We start from the raw sequence: 21876 nt of genomic DNA on the forward strand, positions 1-21876 counted from the left end.
AAAAAAAAGACACGTAGCTTTTAATAAGAAAGGGTGAAACCGTGATAAAAACAGAATATTCTAAAAATTGTTGCACAAGTCGGTTGTAAATTCGATCAAACACGTCTGTAAAACGTGATATGTTCAATCAGTAAACTGAAATCACCTTTTGGGAAAATTGAAGATTAAATTATGGCTAAAAGGCTAATAACGCGAAACTTGCAGGTTTTCTGTACGATTCAACACATGTATTTACCTCTAACAAAGCATCTGGCAAATCATTTGTGCTGCCATCTTTTGGCAATTTAAGGAAAGAAATTTTGAAACCGACTTAATTCAGATTACATAATAAAAAAGATAGTTTATAAAAAAAAAAAAGGAAAGGAAATAAAAAAAGGGGGGGGGGGGGGGTTTGGAAATTTTCAATATTAAACGAACGCTTTGCCGAAATACTATCATTATAACTTTCTGTTGGGAAAGTTAAAAATCAAAGTGTTAATTTCTCAGTTTTTAACTTTGCGTCCTAGTGCTAAATATTTCATTAAAACATTTATAGTCAATTTGTGCTCAATGTTGTAAATGGATGTTTTGCTCAAATGCTCACAAAGAGTAGTAAAAACATATGTTAGTCTCATTTTGTTTTTAAATTTATTTAGAAAAAAAATATAGATGAAATGTCATTTTTGTCCCCTTTCAACACTCATTTGTCAAATCTTCAACAAAGGCCGTAGCCGGGTTTCTATATTAAATCTGCCCTTGCGACTTTTTCGACTCGCACTAGGGGGATCATTTTGTTGTCGAATAAAAATAATTTAGCCAAATTTTCAGCTCTTTATCTCAAACAACTTCCAGTTTTTCAAAAAAATCCTGTTTTTTCCATTTTAATTTTTTTTTTCACAGTAAAATTCAAAATGAATGAATAGTATTTCCCCCCTTTTCTTTGGAATAAAATACATGAAAACTTATTACAGTCTTAATTTTTAAACGAATAGCCGATTTTTGGAGACGGAAATAAAATTTAAATATTTTTTTTCAATGCTTTTCTGAAAAGTGTCACTCAATTTTGTCAGAAAATGTCCTTTATACTCCTCTACTCTCAGGATTTTTTTTCTAATATTTTGAAGTGGTGGAACACTACAAAAAAAAAGTGATTTTTTGCGTTTAAACAAATTTAAATATATTTTATTGCTAAAAAATTCATTTGAACTAAGTGAGTAAAAAATAGTCTGCTGAGTAAAAAAACTCATTTAAAATTTTTTTTTCTTAAATCAACAATACTTTCTTACCAGAGAAAAAACGTAAAGAAAACTATAAAAAAAACCAAGACAGTTTCTTCATGAAGTTATTAGGAGTATAAAAAATGATTAAAGAGATTGAAACAAATATTATTCAACGCTAAATTATACATAAAGACTATTATATAATTTGTCCACGCTATTTTGAATAATTTTTCAGTCTGGATCCAACAAAGACAAAAACTTCAAATGTTAAAGTAAATTGTTTATAATTTAGACACCGTTTAACATATTTTTTTTAAATAACCTGACATTAGATACAATAATTTTCAACAATTTATGATAAGTTTTTAAGTAAGGTTAGTCTTCGTCGCTGTCTTCATTCACGACGACGTTGACTTTTTCATCAATGAACAGACGACTCAATATTTCATCAGGCTTTATTATTTTTGCCAAATATTGATCATGAGACAGAAAATATATGATCGCAGCAATATGTGAGCAACATCCGACAGTACGTCCACCATTAGCACAGTCACAACAACATCGAGTAATCCCAGTGTCATTCGTATATCTGACTGATAACCAAGAAAGCGACAATCTGTTTTTAACTTAATATGTCGCGATCTCACTTCAAGTTTTATAATATTAGGTCTGATTTTGCCATGATTAATCGCTAAATCTTCATTCATCATTTCAGCTAAATATGATACAGTTTGAGACATTTGATTTTGACATATATTTTCTGTCTCATGCTCGATATTTGGCAAAAATATTAAAGCCTTCCGAAATATATTTAGTCGTCTGCTCATGGATGAAAAGTCAACGTCGTTGAGAATGAAGACAGTGACGATGACTAACCTTACTTAAAAAATCATTATAAATTGTTGAAAATTTAACTGTCAGTTGTTTAAAATAATTACGTTAAACAATGTCTAAATCATAATAAAGTTACTTTAATTTTAGAAATTTGTGTCCTTATTGGATCAAGACTGAAAAATTATTCCTAGTAGCATGATGAAAAAATTGTACAGATATAATCGACTTTATGTACAATTTAGCATTCAATAATAATTATTTAAAAACTCTTCAATCATTTTTTTTCTTATTTTTTACATATCTAATAACTTCATGAAGGATATGTCGAAGTCTTTTAATGGTTTTCTTTATGTTTTTCTTTGGTAAGATAGTATATTTTCGAAATAATTTTTTTCTTAAATTTTCTTTTTTACTCGGCAGACTATTATTTACTGACTTAGATCAAATAAATTGTTTAGCAATAAAAAAATACTTAAATTTGTTTAAACGCAAAATTATGAAAAAGAAACCCTTTTTTTCGTATTGTTCCACCACTTCAAAAATTTCGAAAAAAATCCGCAGTGTAGAGGAGTATAAAAGACATTTTTTGACAAAATTTGTTGAGTGACACGTTTCAGAAAAGCATTGAAAAAGAAATATTTAAATTTTATTTCCTTCGCCAAAATTCCTCGTTTCGTTTAAAAATTTAGAATATAACAATTTCTCATGTGTTTTGTTGCTAATAATAAGGGAAAAAATTAGCATTCATTAATTTTGAATTTTACTATGAAAAAAAATAAAATCGAAAAAACAGGTTTTTAAAAAAAAAACTCGAAGGTTGTTTTTGATAAAGAGCTGAAAATTTGGCTAAAATATTTTTATTTGACACGAAAATGATCCCTTAAGTGCGAGTCGAAAAAGCTGCAAGGGCAGGTTTTACATAGAAATCCGGCTACGGCCTTTTCCAAATGATGAAAAAGTTATAAAAACAGATACATGTATACATTATGATATGGTATACTGCGGTGGGTAGGTAAAGGGCTGTAACTACAAATTTTTAATTTTTTTGCATTTTTGTCATCTGCTGTACGTTAGCTTTATTGTACAAGCTTGCTTATTTGGTTTCCGCTGAAAAAAAGGTGCGAAAAAAACGTCTAATTCCAACATTTTTCTATTCGCAACTCCAATAAACTATAGGGGGCGCTGCAGCCACTGTCTAATGGCGGATAAAAAAGGTAAAACAAACAAATGCCGTAACTTATAACTTGCTTCGACGCTTTGTGAATGACAGTAATTTTTTATCGTGTTTGTGGGAAGCTTTCTTTTCTATTCTTCTGAAATTACATTAGACCATAAACTGTCTGAAGCCTGTAATTTATCCCAAAGAAAACACTTGGAATGGACTGTTTTTGGTAGTATTGTTAATCACCGCAAGGTAGCGTATTCGAGCTCTGGAGTTGCGAACTGCTAGTATTGAATCCAACAACCATTTCTTCAAAAATCTCGAAAACTAATTTCTACACATACTGCCGTTTACCTGCACACGGCAGTATAAGTGTCTATTTGAATGTGTCTTATAAATTTTCTCCAAATTATTCGTACATTTTGCAAAGATGCTTCGTCGAAATTCTTCACATGATGTATTATTTTGAAATATTAAAATTTTAATAAATATCATTTAAAATCATGTTTTTTATTTAATTTTTCAATTACTGATCACTTGAATTTTTTTTTAAAAATATCTTTTGAAGCACATAGGTTAGGGAACAGTAGTTACATTTTCTTATGAAATTTAAATCTTCAGTTTTATCATTATTCAGTGTAGGAAAACATGGGAAAAATAAATAACTTAAAACCTATGAATAAACAAAAACTGCGGGTGATGGAAAAATTATAAGTGGTAAATTGAAATCAGCGTTAAAAATTACCCCAGGAACACTAAAAAATCTTTCATGTAACAAAACTTTGTTTACCAGTTTTATCATAGACTTCATTCCCCGACATTTGTATGTGTTTTTAATCTATATTGTTACTGCTGGTTATTCATCAGGGTTTTTTAAATGTTATTTATTTATTTATTGTTTTTAATTTGTTTTCAATTTTTATTTGATATTGTATTATTATTTTACTTATCACCCTATGCAATCTCTATTCCATTTAAAACTCAAAAACTATACGTCAAGGTCCTTTTTAAAAAATTGATATACCCATCATATATGTAATGTGTGTACGCTTTGGGGTCCTTTAAACAAAACAGGAAGATAAGAATTCCACTATTTTTCATTTTCATAAATAATGAAATTTGCAATCCTCCTCTACCCGTTTATTTGAGGGTAAGTTTTCTTTTTTAAAAGCTCTTATCTTTTTAGTGTTGTGTGGACCACAGTTTAGGTTCTACAGAATTGTTTTCTTATATGTACTAGACCAAATATGTCTCACATATTTGAGTCACAACTACCGAAGCACCACATTTTACTTGCCTTTAGAGATTCTTCCCAAGATGGCTTGACAAATTTTCTCATGGGATCAACTTGAACTGATTGAAGGCGCTTTTGGAATAGTATCATAACAGAGTCCATGATGTACATGATCAATGCTGGTGGCCTTCCCAACTTTCGGACAGTCGCTAAAACCACAAAGGAAGAACTGTGCATTAATAATGCTGCTTGAACGCTTCCATTCGAACGACGTAGCTGACCGTAAATTATGTCCCCTTTTCTCGCCATTTTTGACCCCCACCCCCTTCTTTCTTTATCACAATGTGTCACACTTAACCTTACACATCCTCAAACCATTTAGAAGAAGTCACATGTCAAACCATTTTTCCATGTTATAGTCTTATGCTAAAAAAAGGTGGTATGTCACGTTTGTTTCTACCTCCTCCCTCCCTTTTGTCACAATTTCACGAACCTGCTTCCCCCTGAAAGCGTGACATCATTTGTGGACAGCCTCGTATTAGATCAGGTGCAGGCTAGCAATACGTTCATCAAACGGGATGATATTACATCGAAATAATGGTGAACACACTGCAAATAAACCTGCACAATTTGGAACACTTTGTTTCAGAAAAAGTGATCCTAATATGTGAATGTGCGCTATGAAGTGTTATGAATAAGCTCGTCAGAAGGAAAGTGTTCCGAATGTGTTCTGGATACTGAACCTCGAGTGCCAACACACGAGTCCAGGCAGCAGATGGTTCGTCAACACATTTGAAAACATGTTTGGTCACATTTGGGCACACTTGCAAAATCATTGCTTTCTTTGCTGCACTGAGAAGGGCTAGATGAAGATTGGTTGGTTGTACTGTGTACTGTACGTATACACTATTAAAGTAAATGACGTTATTTTTACTGTAAATTTTGTTGCATTTTTTCAATACCCTCACTCATAAACTTAATTGAAAGAACTTTGTGCTACAAAATTGTGACGTATTTCATCACGTGTGCCAAATTCTGCGAAGCTACGCAGAAAGTATTAGTAAACATTGATGTTGATTTCAGAACTTTCAGCTGTAACTCTTTTGGTCTGGTTTGGAATAATTTAATGCAAGTTACTTATCTCTATTACTATTCATTACATTATGCTTAAACATTTGAAAATTGACTTAGCACTCGGAGATCGTTGAGCTCCATATTTTGTGTACATTTTATACGTTTTTATTTGTACATTAAGCACTTGTACATCTCTGAGCATTCACATTTTGTTTTAAATAAACTTTTATTCTTCATACTGTTTAAGTTGTAAAAGAATCTAAATAACGAAATTTAAAAATTATACAATTGTAATCCAGATGTTTGACCATCGATTATGCTTCGAAGAAGGATCCCTCTGTTATTTGTTACACTTTATAAATTTATGAAAATTGAGTCTCACAATTTAAGTTTAACACAAATTCATAGTAAATAAAAAAAATTATGTTTGAATTTCTACTCTGTGCTTGAAATATGTGCAAAAAGTTATATCAGCAATCTTGATCTGATTTCTGAAACTACTAAAGCTTATATAGGCTTGTATAAATGTATGTGTGTCTCAGCACATATATCGAGCATGGAATTGTTCAAAAATAGGACTGGGAAATAAAAGGTTTAAAACCACTGGTTCAGAAGATAATTCTGAGAAATTTACCTTTTTTTTTACCTTACTTAAATCAATTTTTCAATCTGCTGTTCGACACGTTAATAAAAAATTTTATATTTTAGAAAGTGACCATGTCCTACTTAAGAAAAATGTACAACTTGATGAACTAAAATTAAATAATATATGATGAAAATTTTGACGAAAAACGTGTAATTCTTGGATAAGTAAAAAGTTATTTCTGTTGCATGTATTAAAGAAATATTTCAATGTAATACATATATTTCATGCAAAATTTTTAACACTATAAAAGAGAGGCTCAGGGAGCCACAGACTGGAATACTCGGAATTTTCAGGGCTTTTAATTTAAAAAATTCTAATTTTAGCTTTAATAACGCAATTTTAGACCATATTTTTAATTTTCGGGCAAAGGTGTAGGGATACCTTCCTGAGATATTTGTTGAAGCTGATGTTTTGAAAATAACGTTTAAGCTGTCTTTTGCTGATGTAAAGGTGAGAAAACGAAGGGGGGAGGGGATTCTAGAAAAATGAATTAAACTGGAGTTTTAAAATTGCAATTTTAGACTGGTCTTTAAAAAACTATAACGGTAAGAATTTCCGTGAATGATCCCTTCCGAAAACGATTCAGCGGTGAAGAATTAAAAACATTTTTAGGGAACTTAAGGGGATATCAAACCTTAATGTTTCAAAATTTAATAATTAAAAGTATAGTTTTAAGCTGAACTGGAAGACGTTACAGGAAGGAGACTCGGAAAATCTCACCGTAAATTTAAAAAAAAAAAAAAAAAAAACTAAAATCTCAAAAACATGTCAGCTATATTTGATGATAAAAGGAAAGGGAGGAGGTCGGGGGGTCTAATTCTAGAAAAAATGTTATCCAAGAGAATTTAGTGTTAAAGGGGACATATATTATTTGTGTTCAACTGATAAAGTTTATAAATAAAAAAATAGCTTTTATAAATTACATTTTTATGGAATTTTACAATAGAATCAACTTGCATGTAAAAACGAGGATTCTGCAATACAACTGTCTAGCAATGTGATGTAAATTTTAAAATCTGTCCATGTGTCAAATTAATTAAATCAAAAAATATTGAGTTAAATGACTGTTAAGTAGTAAAACTGTAAACGATTTCTGCATTTGTATTTCAAGATGTCTTTTTATTGAAAAGAAATAAACATACTTCTGTTCAAGATCGAGTTAAGTAAGACTTTTTCCTGTCGTCGGTTGTATTTAAATTTCCAGACATTTGAAACTGAAATTCATTTCTTTTCGTATTTTGAAAAGCTTTGAAACAATGAACCTACCACACTAAATTTTATTAAACGTTCGACTGAAACAAAATAAGTCAAAGTTGACCAACAGTCAATTAATTAAACTTTTGCCCAAAGACGATGAGGATTCCGTAATACTACTTTCAGCAATGTGATGTAAATTTTAAAGTGTGTATTTATGTCAGTTAGGTTAATTTTAAAAATATTTTGTTTTACGACAAGATGTGTTTAGTAAACTGTAAAATAGGAATTCAGAGGTTCTACTTGCATCAGTTTAAAATGTAAATTAAATACGTGTTTTAATTTTTAGATGCATTAGGGAACTTATTTCTTCCTTGAGACAATTTAACTTTTTAAAAAGCCCTCTGTATTTCAAAGTATAACTAAGCGAGTTTGACTAGGAATTTCTGTGAACTCGTGTTTTTATGTAAAGAAAATCGCACTATTGAAAAAAATTCAAGTACAACTGAAACTTTTTAAGGTGAAGTGGCCCATTCAACTCAAACAAAATTCTATCCAATCGAATAAGATTGTATCTACCAATAGCACAGCAAAAAATTGGCATTGCCTCATCCAGTTGAAATTTCTCACTACGCTACTGGTAGATAGCATTCCATCGAATTGAACACAATCGAGTTGAATGTGCCATTCAAAAAAAATCAACTTACGTTTAATAACTTTTAATCAACCTAATAATCGGATTTTCACATAATTTCATTCCAGAAGTAATTTTTACAAAAAATCATATTGAAATAACAATTTAGAAACAGTACCTAGTGAAATATTTGTCGCTCAATTTTTCACCAACTGGGCGTCCATTCACAACATCATTTCAGGGGCACATTACACCTAACATAATTGATTATTCGATTCGAACGAATTACATCAATCAAAAGTGAAGCCAGAAATTTCCTTCACTCCAACCAGAAGAAAATGTCTCGCTATGTGACTGGTAGATAGAATTCTATCGAATCGAACATAATCGAGAAAGATATGCTTCTTAGTCGTCATTGAAAACTACAGCGATTTGGCTCAAAAAAAGAAAAAGTGTAAATGCTTCTTTTGGAACCTCTGTGCACACCAAAAATGGAGATGCACAAGCAGACTCCACTCAGTGTACATACAAAATTTTAACTTATTACAGCATACAGTTTTTCAGTTATGCGAGATACATTAAAACCAGGGGTGAATTCGTTCTTAGTCTTACTGGAACGACGTTACTTTTCAAGAAAAATAATTCCGCTTCTACACAAAACTGGCCAAAAATCGTTATTCGATCATTTATCATTAGCGTTTCTGGTACTGGAACATTTACGAATTCACCTCTGATACATACGTACTTACTGACGTCACGATAAAACTCGTGATAATGAATTCAGTAATTATCGAAAATAGGTATTTTGATTGCCCGTACATTCATATGCACTTGCAGACGGGTTGAAAACACCAAACATACATCTGGGAATGAGTTAAATGGAATTTTTTGGCCTAATTCAAATGAAATTGGTTTTTTTAAATTTAATGCATTTACTCCTGTACTTTGCACAAGGAAGAAAAACGAAATACTAACTAATTGGTAATTCCATGTTTGCAATGAAGTTTCACAGAAATGATTAGTTATTAAAGAATTTCATTGCATTTTAATGGTATAAAAGAACACTACTTTCTTTAATGGTCATTCATCACAAACCGAGCAGTAGACTACTGAGTAGCTAAGTAGTAGGAACGTAAACAAATTAGATTTATAGATAGTAATAAAGAAGTTTTTGTTCTTGAGGAATTTTTTTTAAAAAATTAATTTATATAACCATTTGTTTTTGACACATTTTTGTTTACTTTTTACATTATTGATTGGCTTTGAAAACTTACTTATGGAAATTTATATTTCAAGCTTAATTGTCATTTCTGTAGCAAATATGATTTTGTACTACGATTTCCTGCTACTTTTTTTTGCTCGTTTGTCATTTTTGCTGTAAACTATTCAGTTGGTTTTGAGATGCCATTAGATTTTAAATTTTCATACTAATAATGCAGATTAATAATCATATTCACTCAAAGCCTAAACCCATCACCAAGCCTGAAGTCTCAACAAAATGAATTTAGTGAGTATTTTTTCTTTTTATAATGGTTTTTTATACTTGGGTAGCACATATTTCGGGAGGATATTAGTGATCGGCAATTGTTCCGAAACATATCCTAAAAACTGTACAAAAACATGTGCCACAAAATGTTTAGCGCAAGTGTTCAAAAACCATTCTTTTACACTATCCATGTAATGTCTAAAAAGTGCGCTAAAAAGGATATACATGTTCCGAACAGAGTTTCTAGAAGTGTTTTGAAAACTGTCCGGAAAAAGTGTTCTAAAAAAGGGGACAAGTGTACGTGTTCAAAAAGTATTATGACATGTGTTCACAAAACGGTTCTAATCACTATTACAAAAATAGTGTTCTTAAAAAGGGGGACAAGTGTATGTGTGAAAATAGTGTTAAAAAAGTGTTTGATTATTTGCAGTGCAATAATTGTAATGTGTAAGCAAAAATTAATGAATGTTATCAGTTCAGACCAATGAATTCCCACTTTCAACTTCTTAAATCTCTCAACGGTTTAACACATTGTAGTAATATTACGCTTCATTTTCTTTTTCGACACAGAAAACATTGTAATTTTTTAAAAAATATAGAGCTTTCTGAAACGAAATTTATATTGAAAGCATCAATTACCTATCACTCTAAAATTCACTGAATCCTTCAAAATAACCCATAAAATGCAGAAAATATTGAGATAAGCGAACTTTACATGCTCGATTATCATGTGTGTTACTTTATACTGAGTTTACCCTACCTTGTTAGTGTTTCAGTTTACGGACTCGAATTACCAATGTTTAGCTTGAAAAATTTCACTGGGTCATAAAAATTCCCACACTTACTTATTATAATAAAGTTTGTTAATATTAATACATACAATACAGAATAACTTTATGCCTTTGTGGCAACTACAAAGTCGTTTTTATAATAAAACGCTGCAGTATAGCAATTTAGATGTGGTATTTATCATTCCCAAAAATTTTACTCGTGTACCGGCAAAATCTAACAAAAAATTCCCGAACCTTGAGGGAAGGCATTTTTTCTTGGTGCGGTAGGTGAGAGAAAGGCATATTTTGTGATGTATGACGGGTTACTGTCACAGTACTAAAGACTGAAATCCGTCCTAACACAGAACTGAGCTCTAGTGGGTTTTGTTCCCTACTATTCCACATGATAGAACAACATGAATTAAACCTGATGTGACTACGAACATCATCACGTATAGTGCATGCAAATCTCAACTTCATTCAAAGAAAAATGGATTGTTGAAGCGATTTTAATTCGCAACTGCTTCAAACACATTAATTTTACCTATATGCGTCGGCTGTATGGTGTTAAGAGCTGCCTCTGCGTCTTCTAAAGCTGGCCTGGCGGCTTCCAGCTTCTCTTCGGCTATGGCTTTGTCCACCTGAATTTCTTTCACTATTTGCTGCGCCGCATCCTTCGCTTTCTCCACACTATCACGCACTACTTCGGCTGCATCAGCGCGGACTGACACTTCCGCTAACACCTGAAGAAAAAAAAAACATTCAACATTTTAAATAAACGTATGGCCATTTCGCAGTATTTTGTCTAAATGTAGAATCCGTAACATAACACTTTTTTTACCATAACTGTTTAATTTGCTGTTCGATTAGCACAAAATTTTATTCTGAGTTAATCCTACCAACATATAAACTCAAAACAAAACAATGTGTCAATCAAACAGTTAATTAAATAATTATGACAAAAAAAGTCTCATGTTAAGCGACTCCACATTTGGACAAAATACTGTGAAATGGCCCAGTAAGCGTTTGTCCGCAAATAATGTCACGCTGTGAGCAGGAAGGAGGTGGGATTACTAAATTGTTAGTTTCTTGCAAGCGGGAGGGAGGGTGTAACAAGAAGTGTGATATCACGCATTTTTACAGAAGACATACAAATTTTGACACTTATCTTCATACGTAAATAGTTTGAATTTCGTCTAAACGTTTACATACAGGATATGGAATATTTACCTACCGTATTTGGAGAGGACGCTGTGTAAATTGTGGTGGTGATACAGTGGTTGAAGTAGTATCAAAGATATATGCCATTTGCAGTAGTAGCAATGGCATGTTGCGGTAAGCTCCGTCAAGTGTTGTGAAGGAGCAATTCTAAATGGTGGTTTTTTGATACCATTATACTCAGCAAAAGTTTCAGAATTTTACTTTCCGTTCCTATTTGATGGACATGATCCTGTTCCAGATGGACAAAACTAACGTTTGGGTATCAAACATTAGAGCCAGTTTTCTACACTGAAAGAGAAAACGCCTCACTGGCCTCAGACTATTACAACCCTTGAAAATGAGACACTCGTGAGAGCTTTCATCCTAGAAATCTCCAACAGGAATCTCTAAAGTATTTAGCAGATAAACGTGCACGTGCCCAGAGATTTTCTGATTGGGATGTAAGATAAATCCTGAACAGCGATCTTCATAACGTAAAATATTCTTCTAACCGTGCAGGATCATGCCTGCCGAGCTGGAAACGAATGAGAAATTCTTACTGAAGAGTAATCAAAACACCACCACTTCAAATATGCTCCTCCACATCACATGACAATGCTTACCGCATCATGCCATTGCTATTGCTGAAAATGGCACACATACTGCTTTCTCTCGATACCATTTCCGTGAATGTATCCTCGCCACAATAAACACAGCGCCTTCTCCAAATACGGAAGGTTAATATGAAATGTAAAATAAACATGAGAGAGCTGACCTTCCGTGAATCACATTGCTGATATTCCAAAAAAATTCATTGTTTTAACGGCCAAAAAAAAAAAAAAAATTCAATATCCTGACTGCTGAGAACAAAATGCTAAAATGCTTCTGGGGCAAAATAAGACATAATATAATCTAAAAGTTACCGCTTTCGAAGCTTCGAAAAAATTATCTCCAGCTCGAGAAATAAATATAAAACAGGCAACAAGAAAATTCTGCTATTTGTGTTACTCTCGAGAGCATTAGTTTATCATCGTCCATTGAGTTATCTTTCGCCAATATAACAATGAATATCTATGTTTAAAAGAATATACGTCAAAACACTATTAAAATTATCAACTGGAAAAGCTGAAAAGTTATACAAGTGGATAATCGGGCATAGCAAATGCTGTACTGAGTTCAGTTCAAGCTTATATAACTTTGAATAATGTGTAACTCTACGATTTTACTACTTGGTTAACCATTTACCTGTTCAGCCGTTTTTGAAGCAAGCTCTAGATGCTCTTCCATCAGAGCCAGTGTTTCTTTCATCTTTTCCACTTGAAGCGAAGCCTCCTCAAGCTTCGAAATTCCGTTTTCCATACGCGTACAAGTATTGCCGATTTCTTGGTACTGTTCATCATACAGTTGTTTGTAGCCATTGATAAAGGACAAGAAGGATTTTGGTGTCACGTGAGCAGGTCTCCGAAATCTTCAACAGATACAAAATTTATTATAATACGCAGCACGTTTCGAAAGTTAGGAAAACGCTTTTACAATCGGTATAACTTATGGAGAGTCATAAATATAACGTGCATGGACGTATAGATAAAACACATTCGAAGCACCTAGAAGCAAAGGGGTGTAAGTGCCAGAATTTAAAAAATGATAAAAATAGCCCAAATAGTGGGAGAAACTCTAATCTGTTCTGGGGCAATAGATGGTAATAAAAGCCCTGGAAGGTGCTGTAATGCAGCATGATTTAGCAAACTTTTTAGTAAAAGTCTACCTAAGTTTTAAACTTACCACATTTTCCTCAAAACTTTAAAAAGACCATTGTACGTCCTTTTTCTCACTGCCTCATTTTACTTTTGAGAATGTCTATTTTTTCATGAACGATATATTTTTACAGAATTCTACTTACACCCTTAGTACAGGGACGCCCCGATGGTAGGTCACCGTGATCTCTCAAAAAATGTCTTATTCGGCAAATTTTGTCTGATGATTCGACAAAATTATCAACATTCGTCGAAATTTGGAGTTCCATTCGGCAAATTGAAAATTTCCGCCCTCTAAAAAATTTGAGTTCTGAAGTGGGGACTTTTTTTAATAAGATTAATACTGCCGTGGGAAGGCAAAGCGCAGTAACTACTAATTTTTATTTATTTATTTATTTATTTTTTTATTTGGCATATATTATGTTTTTACTTTATTGTACAAGCTAGCTTATTTGGTTTCCGCTAAAATAAAGCACGAAAAAAGCACCAAATTCCAACATTTCTCTATTGTTAGCATGGAATCCAAAACGCGTTTTTTCAAATATCCGAAAACCTCATTTCTGCAGATACTGCGATTTATCTTGCACGCAAAATTGATGGGTATTGACACAGCTGTCAGCGCACTGATCACTTAAAAGTTTGCGGATAGCTTAAGCAGGGGTGCCCCGCCCCCTTAAGCTCAAGGGCGCACCCCCTAAATATCGCTAAGATCCCCCCCCCCTCAATGAGAAAACCATGACCCCTAGGTGGGCACCCCTGGCTTAAGTAATTAACACATTGCGAATTGCTTACTTTTGGTAATACTCCGCACACTGCTCTGCCACCAACTCGTGGATGTCGGCCATAGTGTTGATGACCTGGTTCTTGGCCATTTCATCGCACTGGAGATCGAAATCGCGGAGGAAGTGCTTGGACACCGAGACGAGAGCCTCTTTTGGCCATGGCTGGAACCAATCCACGGTACACCCGGATACGATCCCAGGGAATCGCAAAGCACGAGCACGAAGTTTCTCGCCCACCTGTAATAAAAATCAAACTTAGTATCATTTTTAAGAAACTGCTTTAGTTTCATTGTTTCTTTAATCTAAAATGCAACTAAAACCGTGGCTCTGAGGTAGGATTTTGTCTTCAAATGCTGGGGGTCGTGAGTTTGTTTCCCACCGGAGCCCTGGGCATTATTTCCTCTCTTTGTGTTGTAAAACTTTCTTGTATTGTCTTATCTTCGCCTCAGAACAAGAAAGACATCTAATACCAGTAATAACATTACTACATCCCTCCGTTGCTTTGAGACGAAGATATGTTAATAAAGAAGTCCAACCTCTCAAGGGAATGGCACCCCATATCTTCATAGTGATTAGTAACTATTGCACGACGACAACACACAACTAACACAACTAAAGCAGTGGTAAATTATTTGTATACCAGGGGTGGCCACCTAGGGGGGTCATGGCGCAGATTGAGCCATTGAAATTTTTAAGGGGGGGGGGCTGTTTTGAGGGTATTTTTCACTTTTTTTAGGGGGGGGGGCTCTTGCTTTTGGGGATTTGCAACATTTAGGGGGCGCCCTTGCTCTTAGGGGATGTGGGCCTCTCTGTGTATGCAACCCTCAGAAGTTCATCCAAAAGAAAGGGACAGATCTAATGTTAAAACATTGAAATTATGTTCCCCTTGGTCAGACTAACTTCACGTCCTTTCTCATTAAAAGATTTTTCTTTTTTTGCTTTAATTGCTCCAATAACATCTATCTGCTAACTAGCGCGGCAAATATAGCGATGTTCCCTTAGTAAATATCTTTTGTTCCAACATATATATGACTTTGGTATGAATACTGGTGTGAGCAATTTAAATTCACCTTTGTAGTTAAAAAGAAGGCTTTCGAATAAAAAACGCTGTTTTACTTGTTTTCCATTAAAATTTTATCATTTTAATTCAATGATTGAAAAAAAAAGAAAGACTTCGATATTCATTAACACGTTAGTTGTTTTCTTTGTGCATGATAGCTGAGTACATGACAGACCACCCCCCTCCCTCCCCGGTTGCACTTTTTGCACATAAATTTCTTCCTTTCCTTGCGTAATTATTATGAATGAAATTTATCCAACAATTTAAAACGAACTATTGTGAATCAGGGCTGCGGAGTTGGAGTCAAAGAGACGGAGTAGGGTCAAATTTTAAATAAAAGAGTCGGAGTCGGGAGTCGATAGCTTAGAATTCCAAGGGTCGAGTCGGAGTCGGTCATTCTCCCACTAAGTCCGCCACTTAATCAGTGTTCGTGGAGTCGATGTCGAAATTGGAGTCAGACTGATTTTGAAGTAAAGTAATCGGAGTAGGAGGCTCTGAAATTCCCAGAGGTCAAAGTTGGAGCCAGAATCTACCGTTTTTGCTCTGACTCCGCAGCCCTGTTTATAATGCTCTATAGATGCTCGAAAAAATCGTTTTAAGAAAAACACGAAGATTTCTTCAATCACAAATCGTACCATAATATCTGAAAGAAAATAAGAGACCCTTATCACTATATTCGAAAACTTGACTCATTTGATCCAAAAATTTGATTTATGGTTATAAAGGTCCTTTGGAGCCAGCTTCAATTATGCATCAGAATACAGTACCACACAAAAATAAGATTCAGTAGTACTTACTGGTGAAAAACATAGCACTACGTGTAAGTTCTTCCTTGTCCTGTGCAAAAAGAAATCCATGACATTTTCAGGGGTCGGGGGTCTACGAGGTTGCTCTCGTTTCATCATGGGCGTCAGCTCGGCAATTAGATCGGCTTTCTCATCTCGGTTGAAAAGATTGGAAACCTAAGACCAATGAAGATAGGTGAGAAATCTCGATACCTTTTACCACACTAATAAAAATAAAAAAATCATGAAGGTTTCTCGAAAATAATGGGCAGGTAATGTACACTGTTAAAAATTTTCCGGAAAATTTACGGTAATTGTTACTGGCATCCATGTTGCCAGTAACTATTACCGTAAAAATCAAATGTTACTGTAAAATTTTACGGTTTCCTCGGTAGGCCACAGCAACCAGTTGGCGCTGGGATCACTTATTTCACCGGTATAAATTACCGTAAAAATCAGCGATGCGTCGGCGATGCAATTTTACAGTAACAATTACCAGAAAATCTTCCTGTATTTTTAACAGTGTGCCTAATTACTTTTAGTAACATACTGGTCCAAAACAGGAACAAGTTTCCTGTCAAAAGTTATTTATCATCCTGAAAGTAACCTGGAATCTGAATAAAGATCTCATGAACATTCTCAATAAAGGTCACATTTCTAGAATGAATCAGGAACCTTCCAAGAAAGCTCTAAAATGCTTTTAGTAAATACCTTGGCACTTTCTGATTTACCAGGCGAACTCCTAAAATAATCTGGTTGAAACTGGGCAAGTGCTGGAAGCAAGTTCCAAAAAGCTTATTTGCCTGCAAGTATTGCAAAGCTATACACATCAATTGTGCCCCTGTTTGGGGCTTAATCAATCAGGAAGGGCCGTTACTGAGTTGAAGGCGAAACACCTAATAAAAAAGCTGAGCATAATTTTTAAAATGGTAACTAAAAATATATTTCACTTAAGTGAGAAGATTACATCCATGCAACTAGTAGCAATTTGGGAAACTGTTTTCAAATATACTTGTTTTTCACGAAAAACTGGTGAAAACCCGTGAAATCCCGGAATGAATGCTAAATGTTCGTAAATTTTTTGAATATAAATGTTCCCGTTCACCGAAAACGGAACATCTTAAAATAGCTACTGAGGATGGGAGGTTAACAAAATGAGGTATGATTTGTTGAAATATGATATCATACAAAGTAACAAAGTGGCACATATAGGAGAGTTAAATTCTAGGGGTATTAGAAGATATTACTCGTATATTAAAAATTTACTTAACACACAAATGTTTTATCAAATTATGAGATGTCTGTGGTTCAGTTATGTGATTTAAAGTGATTTTCATCAAATGAGCTCGTTGTATAAAACACGATCGGGCGAATGACTCTTTATTTCATTACTACCTTGAAACAGCTCCAAGGAAAAAATCTTAAGCAAAGCTGCTTCGCAGTAGGCATCTTTCTCAAGATTTTTGATCAATCATGATTGCTTATTGTTCTCACATGACCGTCCTTGATGTTGTGGTTCCTTTTTCAGCTTGGACCAGGGGCCTCTCCAGCACCACCGCCCACCGGCGCGGCTCCTGTGGTCCTGAGCACTGTCCCTCCATAATCCACTTCTGCTGGACGGTGGCGTCCATGTCCTACACACGCATGCTCATACATATTCTTCCACTCACACACGCGTGCGCCTTTACACACATACACACACACCTACGTGCACACACTTAAGCCTACACACACACATTCAACTTTACACACATAACCAACCAGGAGGAGAGATACGCTTGGAGAGAGGGGAGGGACCGTTTCTAGAAACAATAACTCCAATGATTAGGGTCTTGTCGCAACTCGTGATTGAGAAAAAATAATTTGAATTCAAAGTTTCAGAATTCAAATTAGAGTTGATTGGGGGAAGTGGGAGTCACATGTTTAAATTTCTGTATTTATTTCTTTATTTATTTTATGGAAAAAATAAAGTAAGATATAAGATACCACAAAAAGAAGATTTGGAAAAAATATGTGTATTTTTGTTCTTTTTCTTAACTAGCTTCCATCTATTTTATTTTTTAAACAATCATTTGCCACTCAATTAACAGTAAAAATGCGATGAACCTTGCGGCAAAATTTCTTTTCATGACAAAATATTGCCGACGGTTTATGCGGGTCATTAGTACCGACGACGACTTCTTTTTGTCAACCCCTGAATATATGTTTCCATCTCAGTTATGACTATTTCAGATTGATTAGTCCACGACGAAGACGAAACTGCAGTTTTTGGATGTCGTGACCTGACTGTCAGTATATACTTGTAATTCTACCTTAGACCCGACTTGTGAGCGATAACTTACATCTTAATAGCATGAAAAGTTAATCAAATCAGGCGCTGATGCAGCCCATGTGAATACGGAAATAATGATCAACACTTCAGTGGTGCTGTGAAGCAGCTAAAACTTTAACATAATTCTCTGTAATTAATAAGTTTCTGCTCTGTACTGAATCAAAATTTGACCATAATGCACTATATTGCAGCGCTAAGCACAGATGTCGTATCTGGACTTTTAACCAAAATTGAGTAATGGTGACCAGGTAGTTCTTTAAAACATTTTACCTATATGCAATGTTTTATAGTAATTTGTGAATGGGAAATATTTTTCAAAACTTCTGCAAAAGTGGAATCTGAATCAAGTATACGGAGACGTAAAACATTAAAGTGCTATTTCTCATTTTGAGCTCAGCTGCAGATATGACTTTTGTTCTTAGCACGGCAGTATAGTTGAGGTAAACTTAACCTGGCAGTGTACGTAATACTATAATTATGATCTTTGTACCCTTCACAGTTCTGCCAAGTTAGCTCTGCCTTAACTATAGACGTTGCAAGTACGTGGAGTCAATAGTGCACAAATATGACAAGTAAGCAATATACGCAGAACCAAACTATGTAATATGAACTACCCCGAAGTAAAGGCGTGCTCCGAAAGCTCAGCTGTCATACAACTGAGAGATCACAGCTGAAAATTCCTTTGTCATATGATCTATTGTTTGTAGGTCACTTGACAAACTGAGAGGGAATTGCAGTAGATTAGCTGATATCTTAAGGGACTGTGTTGTAAACTCTTGAAACGTTTCGCTCCTTAGGCATTTAAATTTTCTGACAAATCACTATTGCTGCACCTATACAGATACACTAAGCATGTAAAAGTGCTACTTCGTGTGTGAGTTTGTTTATGCAACAGACAAAAATATGCTCGATGAGATTATCAAATCAAAACACTGGATTTCATAAAAGGCAAACTCACAAGTCAAAGGTGAATACAAGATGACTTACCACCCCACAGGTAAGAACGTTGTTCAAGTATTCCAAGAAGCATTCATCCTTCAAAGCCTGATCTGTAAAAATAAATGTCGTGCCTTTATCATGGATTCCAGTTGCTCTGTATAATGTTTTCAAATCTTCCAAGAAATTTGCAGCACTGTAATTCCTGAAAAGCAATTTGAAAAGCAATTGTATCAGTTATAAAAATAGGATTCTTGTCACCAAATTTGGACATAACGGTTGAGCAAACATGTTGAGCTTAAATGAACAAAGTCAAATGTTGTAACGTAAAAAAAATATCTTCTGCTTAAAACTGAGTTTCAGTATTTGCTGTAACATGCAAAAGCAAGCTTGAGTGAGTATGAAAACTTGGCCTAGAGGATTGACTCGAAATTTTTTTTTAAACACTGTTTTTTTAATACATTGCACATTATAAAATGGGAGCTGTTTTGATACAGTGGAACAATAATTAACTTACATTATACAGTCACGGCTCTTAGATTGTGGAACTCTAGCCTGAGGAGCAGATTCTTAGCCCTCCATAATAGTTAGCTATTCATAGCTTTTTTGAGAGAATATATAGAAGCTTTCTCAACGGTCGCATTGACATCCCAACGAAACTGGTTGTACAACTATGGGCAATGTGTCCTTTCTTACATAAGATTTTTTTCAATTGTCTCCAATAATATTCGATTTGGCGGCAGACAAGCATTCAGAGGAATAAAATCTATTGACACATAATCCGTTATCGTCTACTATACAGTCTATACAGGTACTATACAGTCTTTTAGAATGATGTGCTAGGGCAAGCTTAGGGCCGAATAGGGTAGAGACGTCGTGCTTCCTGATAAATGCCAGAAATTTTTCACTATGCACTCTTTTGCGAAAATTTCCTTCTTCATTTATTCCCTTTATGACAAAAATCGAGCTCTTATCTTCTCACTCACAAATCACCTGCCATATGTAATGTTTCTCATCAACCACTTAATATCTAACTATTGTTTTTGAATCAGGAAAAATCTCTTCATTATCTTTAATATAATAGGCTAGAGGTTTGAAAGTGTCTGAAAGTCAGTCTTCGTTTCCCTCCACAGAATTATTATCAAGTGGACAGCCACGGGTTTTTTAATGTATAATCATGTGCTGTTCCCTCCCCCCCCCCCCCCCCAAGAAAGTTTTACAGTTTTCGAGCTCGTATCTTGGTGGTTTCATTCTGCTTTTCCGAAACTATTCGTGCTATGTTCTTCTTTCATTGTTTTAATGCTACGTAATGTACAATCTTTTCTTCATTCTACTTTTTTTTCGTTGAAGGGAATGTAGGGAGAACTCTCTGTGATTTACGGATTCATCTGGACCAACTTTTCATTAATATTAGAACTACTTGGATCCTCTTTTCTTCCACTTACAGGCTTTCTGTCAGCGGAAAAGGATTCATAATATTGCATTAGAAAGAAATCGCCTGATTTTCGAGGCATTTGGATGTCTTTTGTGATCATTGACGTAGGATGGTCTTTACTTATAATTCATTTGTCAACAATAACTTTATGACTTCCTTTTCTACCCACCACTGTGATTTAATAGCAATTAATAAAAGTTTTTGCGCCAAAAGATAAAAGCGAAGCTGAAAAAACAAGTACAGCTTGAAGCAGCCAAATGGCAGAAACACAGAATCCAATTTTGAAGCACATTAGCTACACAGCGCTTCAAAATTTGTGAGTTTTTTTTTTTTTTTTTTTTTTGAGTTTGATTCATCTTGATGAAATTAGAAACTATCCGCGCGTTTTCGCGTTTTTTCTCAGCTACAAATCTAGAAATGTCACATGAAAGTTCATCAATACAGATTAAACAGACCACAGACATTATGTTGGAACAACTTAGAGAAAATTCTCAACTAACTTTATTTTCTAAAACCTACCATATTATTCGCTTCGTAATTCTAACATTATTACCTGAAAGTGAACTTGTCATGTCCTCCTAGATTGGAATACATGATCACCAGCAGCATAAATATATTTACTAGAAGTGATAAAAACTAAGGCTGTTGTCATCGTAATGTTTACCACCAATAGACTGAGGAAAATTTAAAATGAATTGCTCTTCAACTAACAATTGTTTACCTAATTTACATTACCTTGCATCAACATAAAATTAGCATGTCAGTTAACTGTGAAGTAACAGTTGAACAGTTATTGTTTGCTGTTGAAAAATAAAACTTTTGTGTCATATAGCCTATACAGCATGTTATACAGAGCTCAAATAGGCTTAATCAAGATGATATTACTATACTCAGGATTTGAGCGTTGTCCCTGATACCTATTATATTTCAGATTTTGATGCTATAATTCGCGAGTTCGGAGTTAACTTTTTTTCCCAGATCTTGACTTTTTTATTACAAAGAAGAATCCTCTGTTATGATACATAATTAAATTTAACATGAAATAATTAAGTTCAGAAAACCAAAATAAAACAAAGCTGTTTGATCAGTCAACTAATTTCTTCTGTGTGTTAGATATAAATACGAGTTGTACAATTAGAAACATAAACCTTAAATTTTAAATGATGAACCAGCTTACCTGGTTAAACTAATTTGCTGTGTGTTATAATGCGCAATAAAGGTGGCGAGTCGTGTCAAAGACTGTTTTCCCGAGCCTCCAACGCCAATCAAAAGGGCATTGCCACCTGGCGATCTAATTATCCTTGATATCTGAAAAGAAAATGAAAAAAAAAAAAGAATTTTTAATTACAAAAAAAATAT

At 34.1% G+C, this 21876-nt stretch overlaps 1 protein-coding gene across 1 annotated transcript in view; it reads right to left on the reverse strand.

Annotated features, from left to right (window-relative positions):
• LOC129220057 (dynein axonemal heavy chain 5-like) overlaps positions 1 to 21876 on the reverse strand; it is a 274414-nt gene that overhangs the window by 94848 nt on the left and 157690 nt on the right. The window contains exons 46-52 of the mRNA XM_054854398.1: positions 21695 to 21825; positions 19134 to 19287; positions 15827 to 15991; positions 13980 to 14206; positions 12679 to 12901; positions 10778 to 10976; positions 4493 to 4638 (exon numbers count right to left, since the gene is read on the reverse strand). Of these exons, the coding sequence (XP_054710373.1) occupies positions 4493 to 4638; positions 10778 to 10976; positions 12679 to 12901; positions 13980 to 14206; positions 15827 to 15991; positions 19134 to 19287; positions 21695 to 21825 (1245 nt within the window). The remainder of the gene's footprint in view (positions 1 to 4492; positions 4639 to 10777; positions 10977 to 12678; positions 12902 to 13979; positions 14207 to 15826; positions 15992 to 19133; positions 19288 to 21694; positions 21826 to 21876) is intronic.

The sequence above is a fragment of the Uloborus diversus genome, chromosome 4 (assembly GCF_026930045.1).
Source record: "Uloborus diversus isolate 005 chromosome 4, Udiv.v.3.1, whole genome shotgun sequence".
In the NCBI taxonomy this organism is placed as follows: Eukaryota; Metazoa; Arthropoda; class Arachnida; order Araneae; family Uloboridae; genus Uloborus; species Uloborus diversus.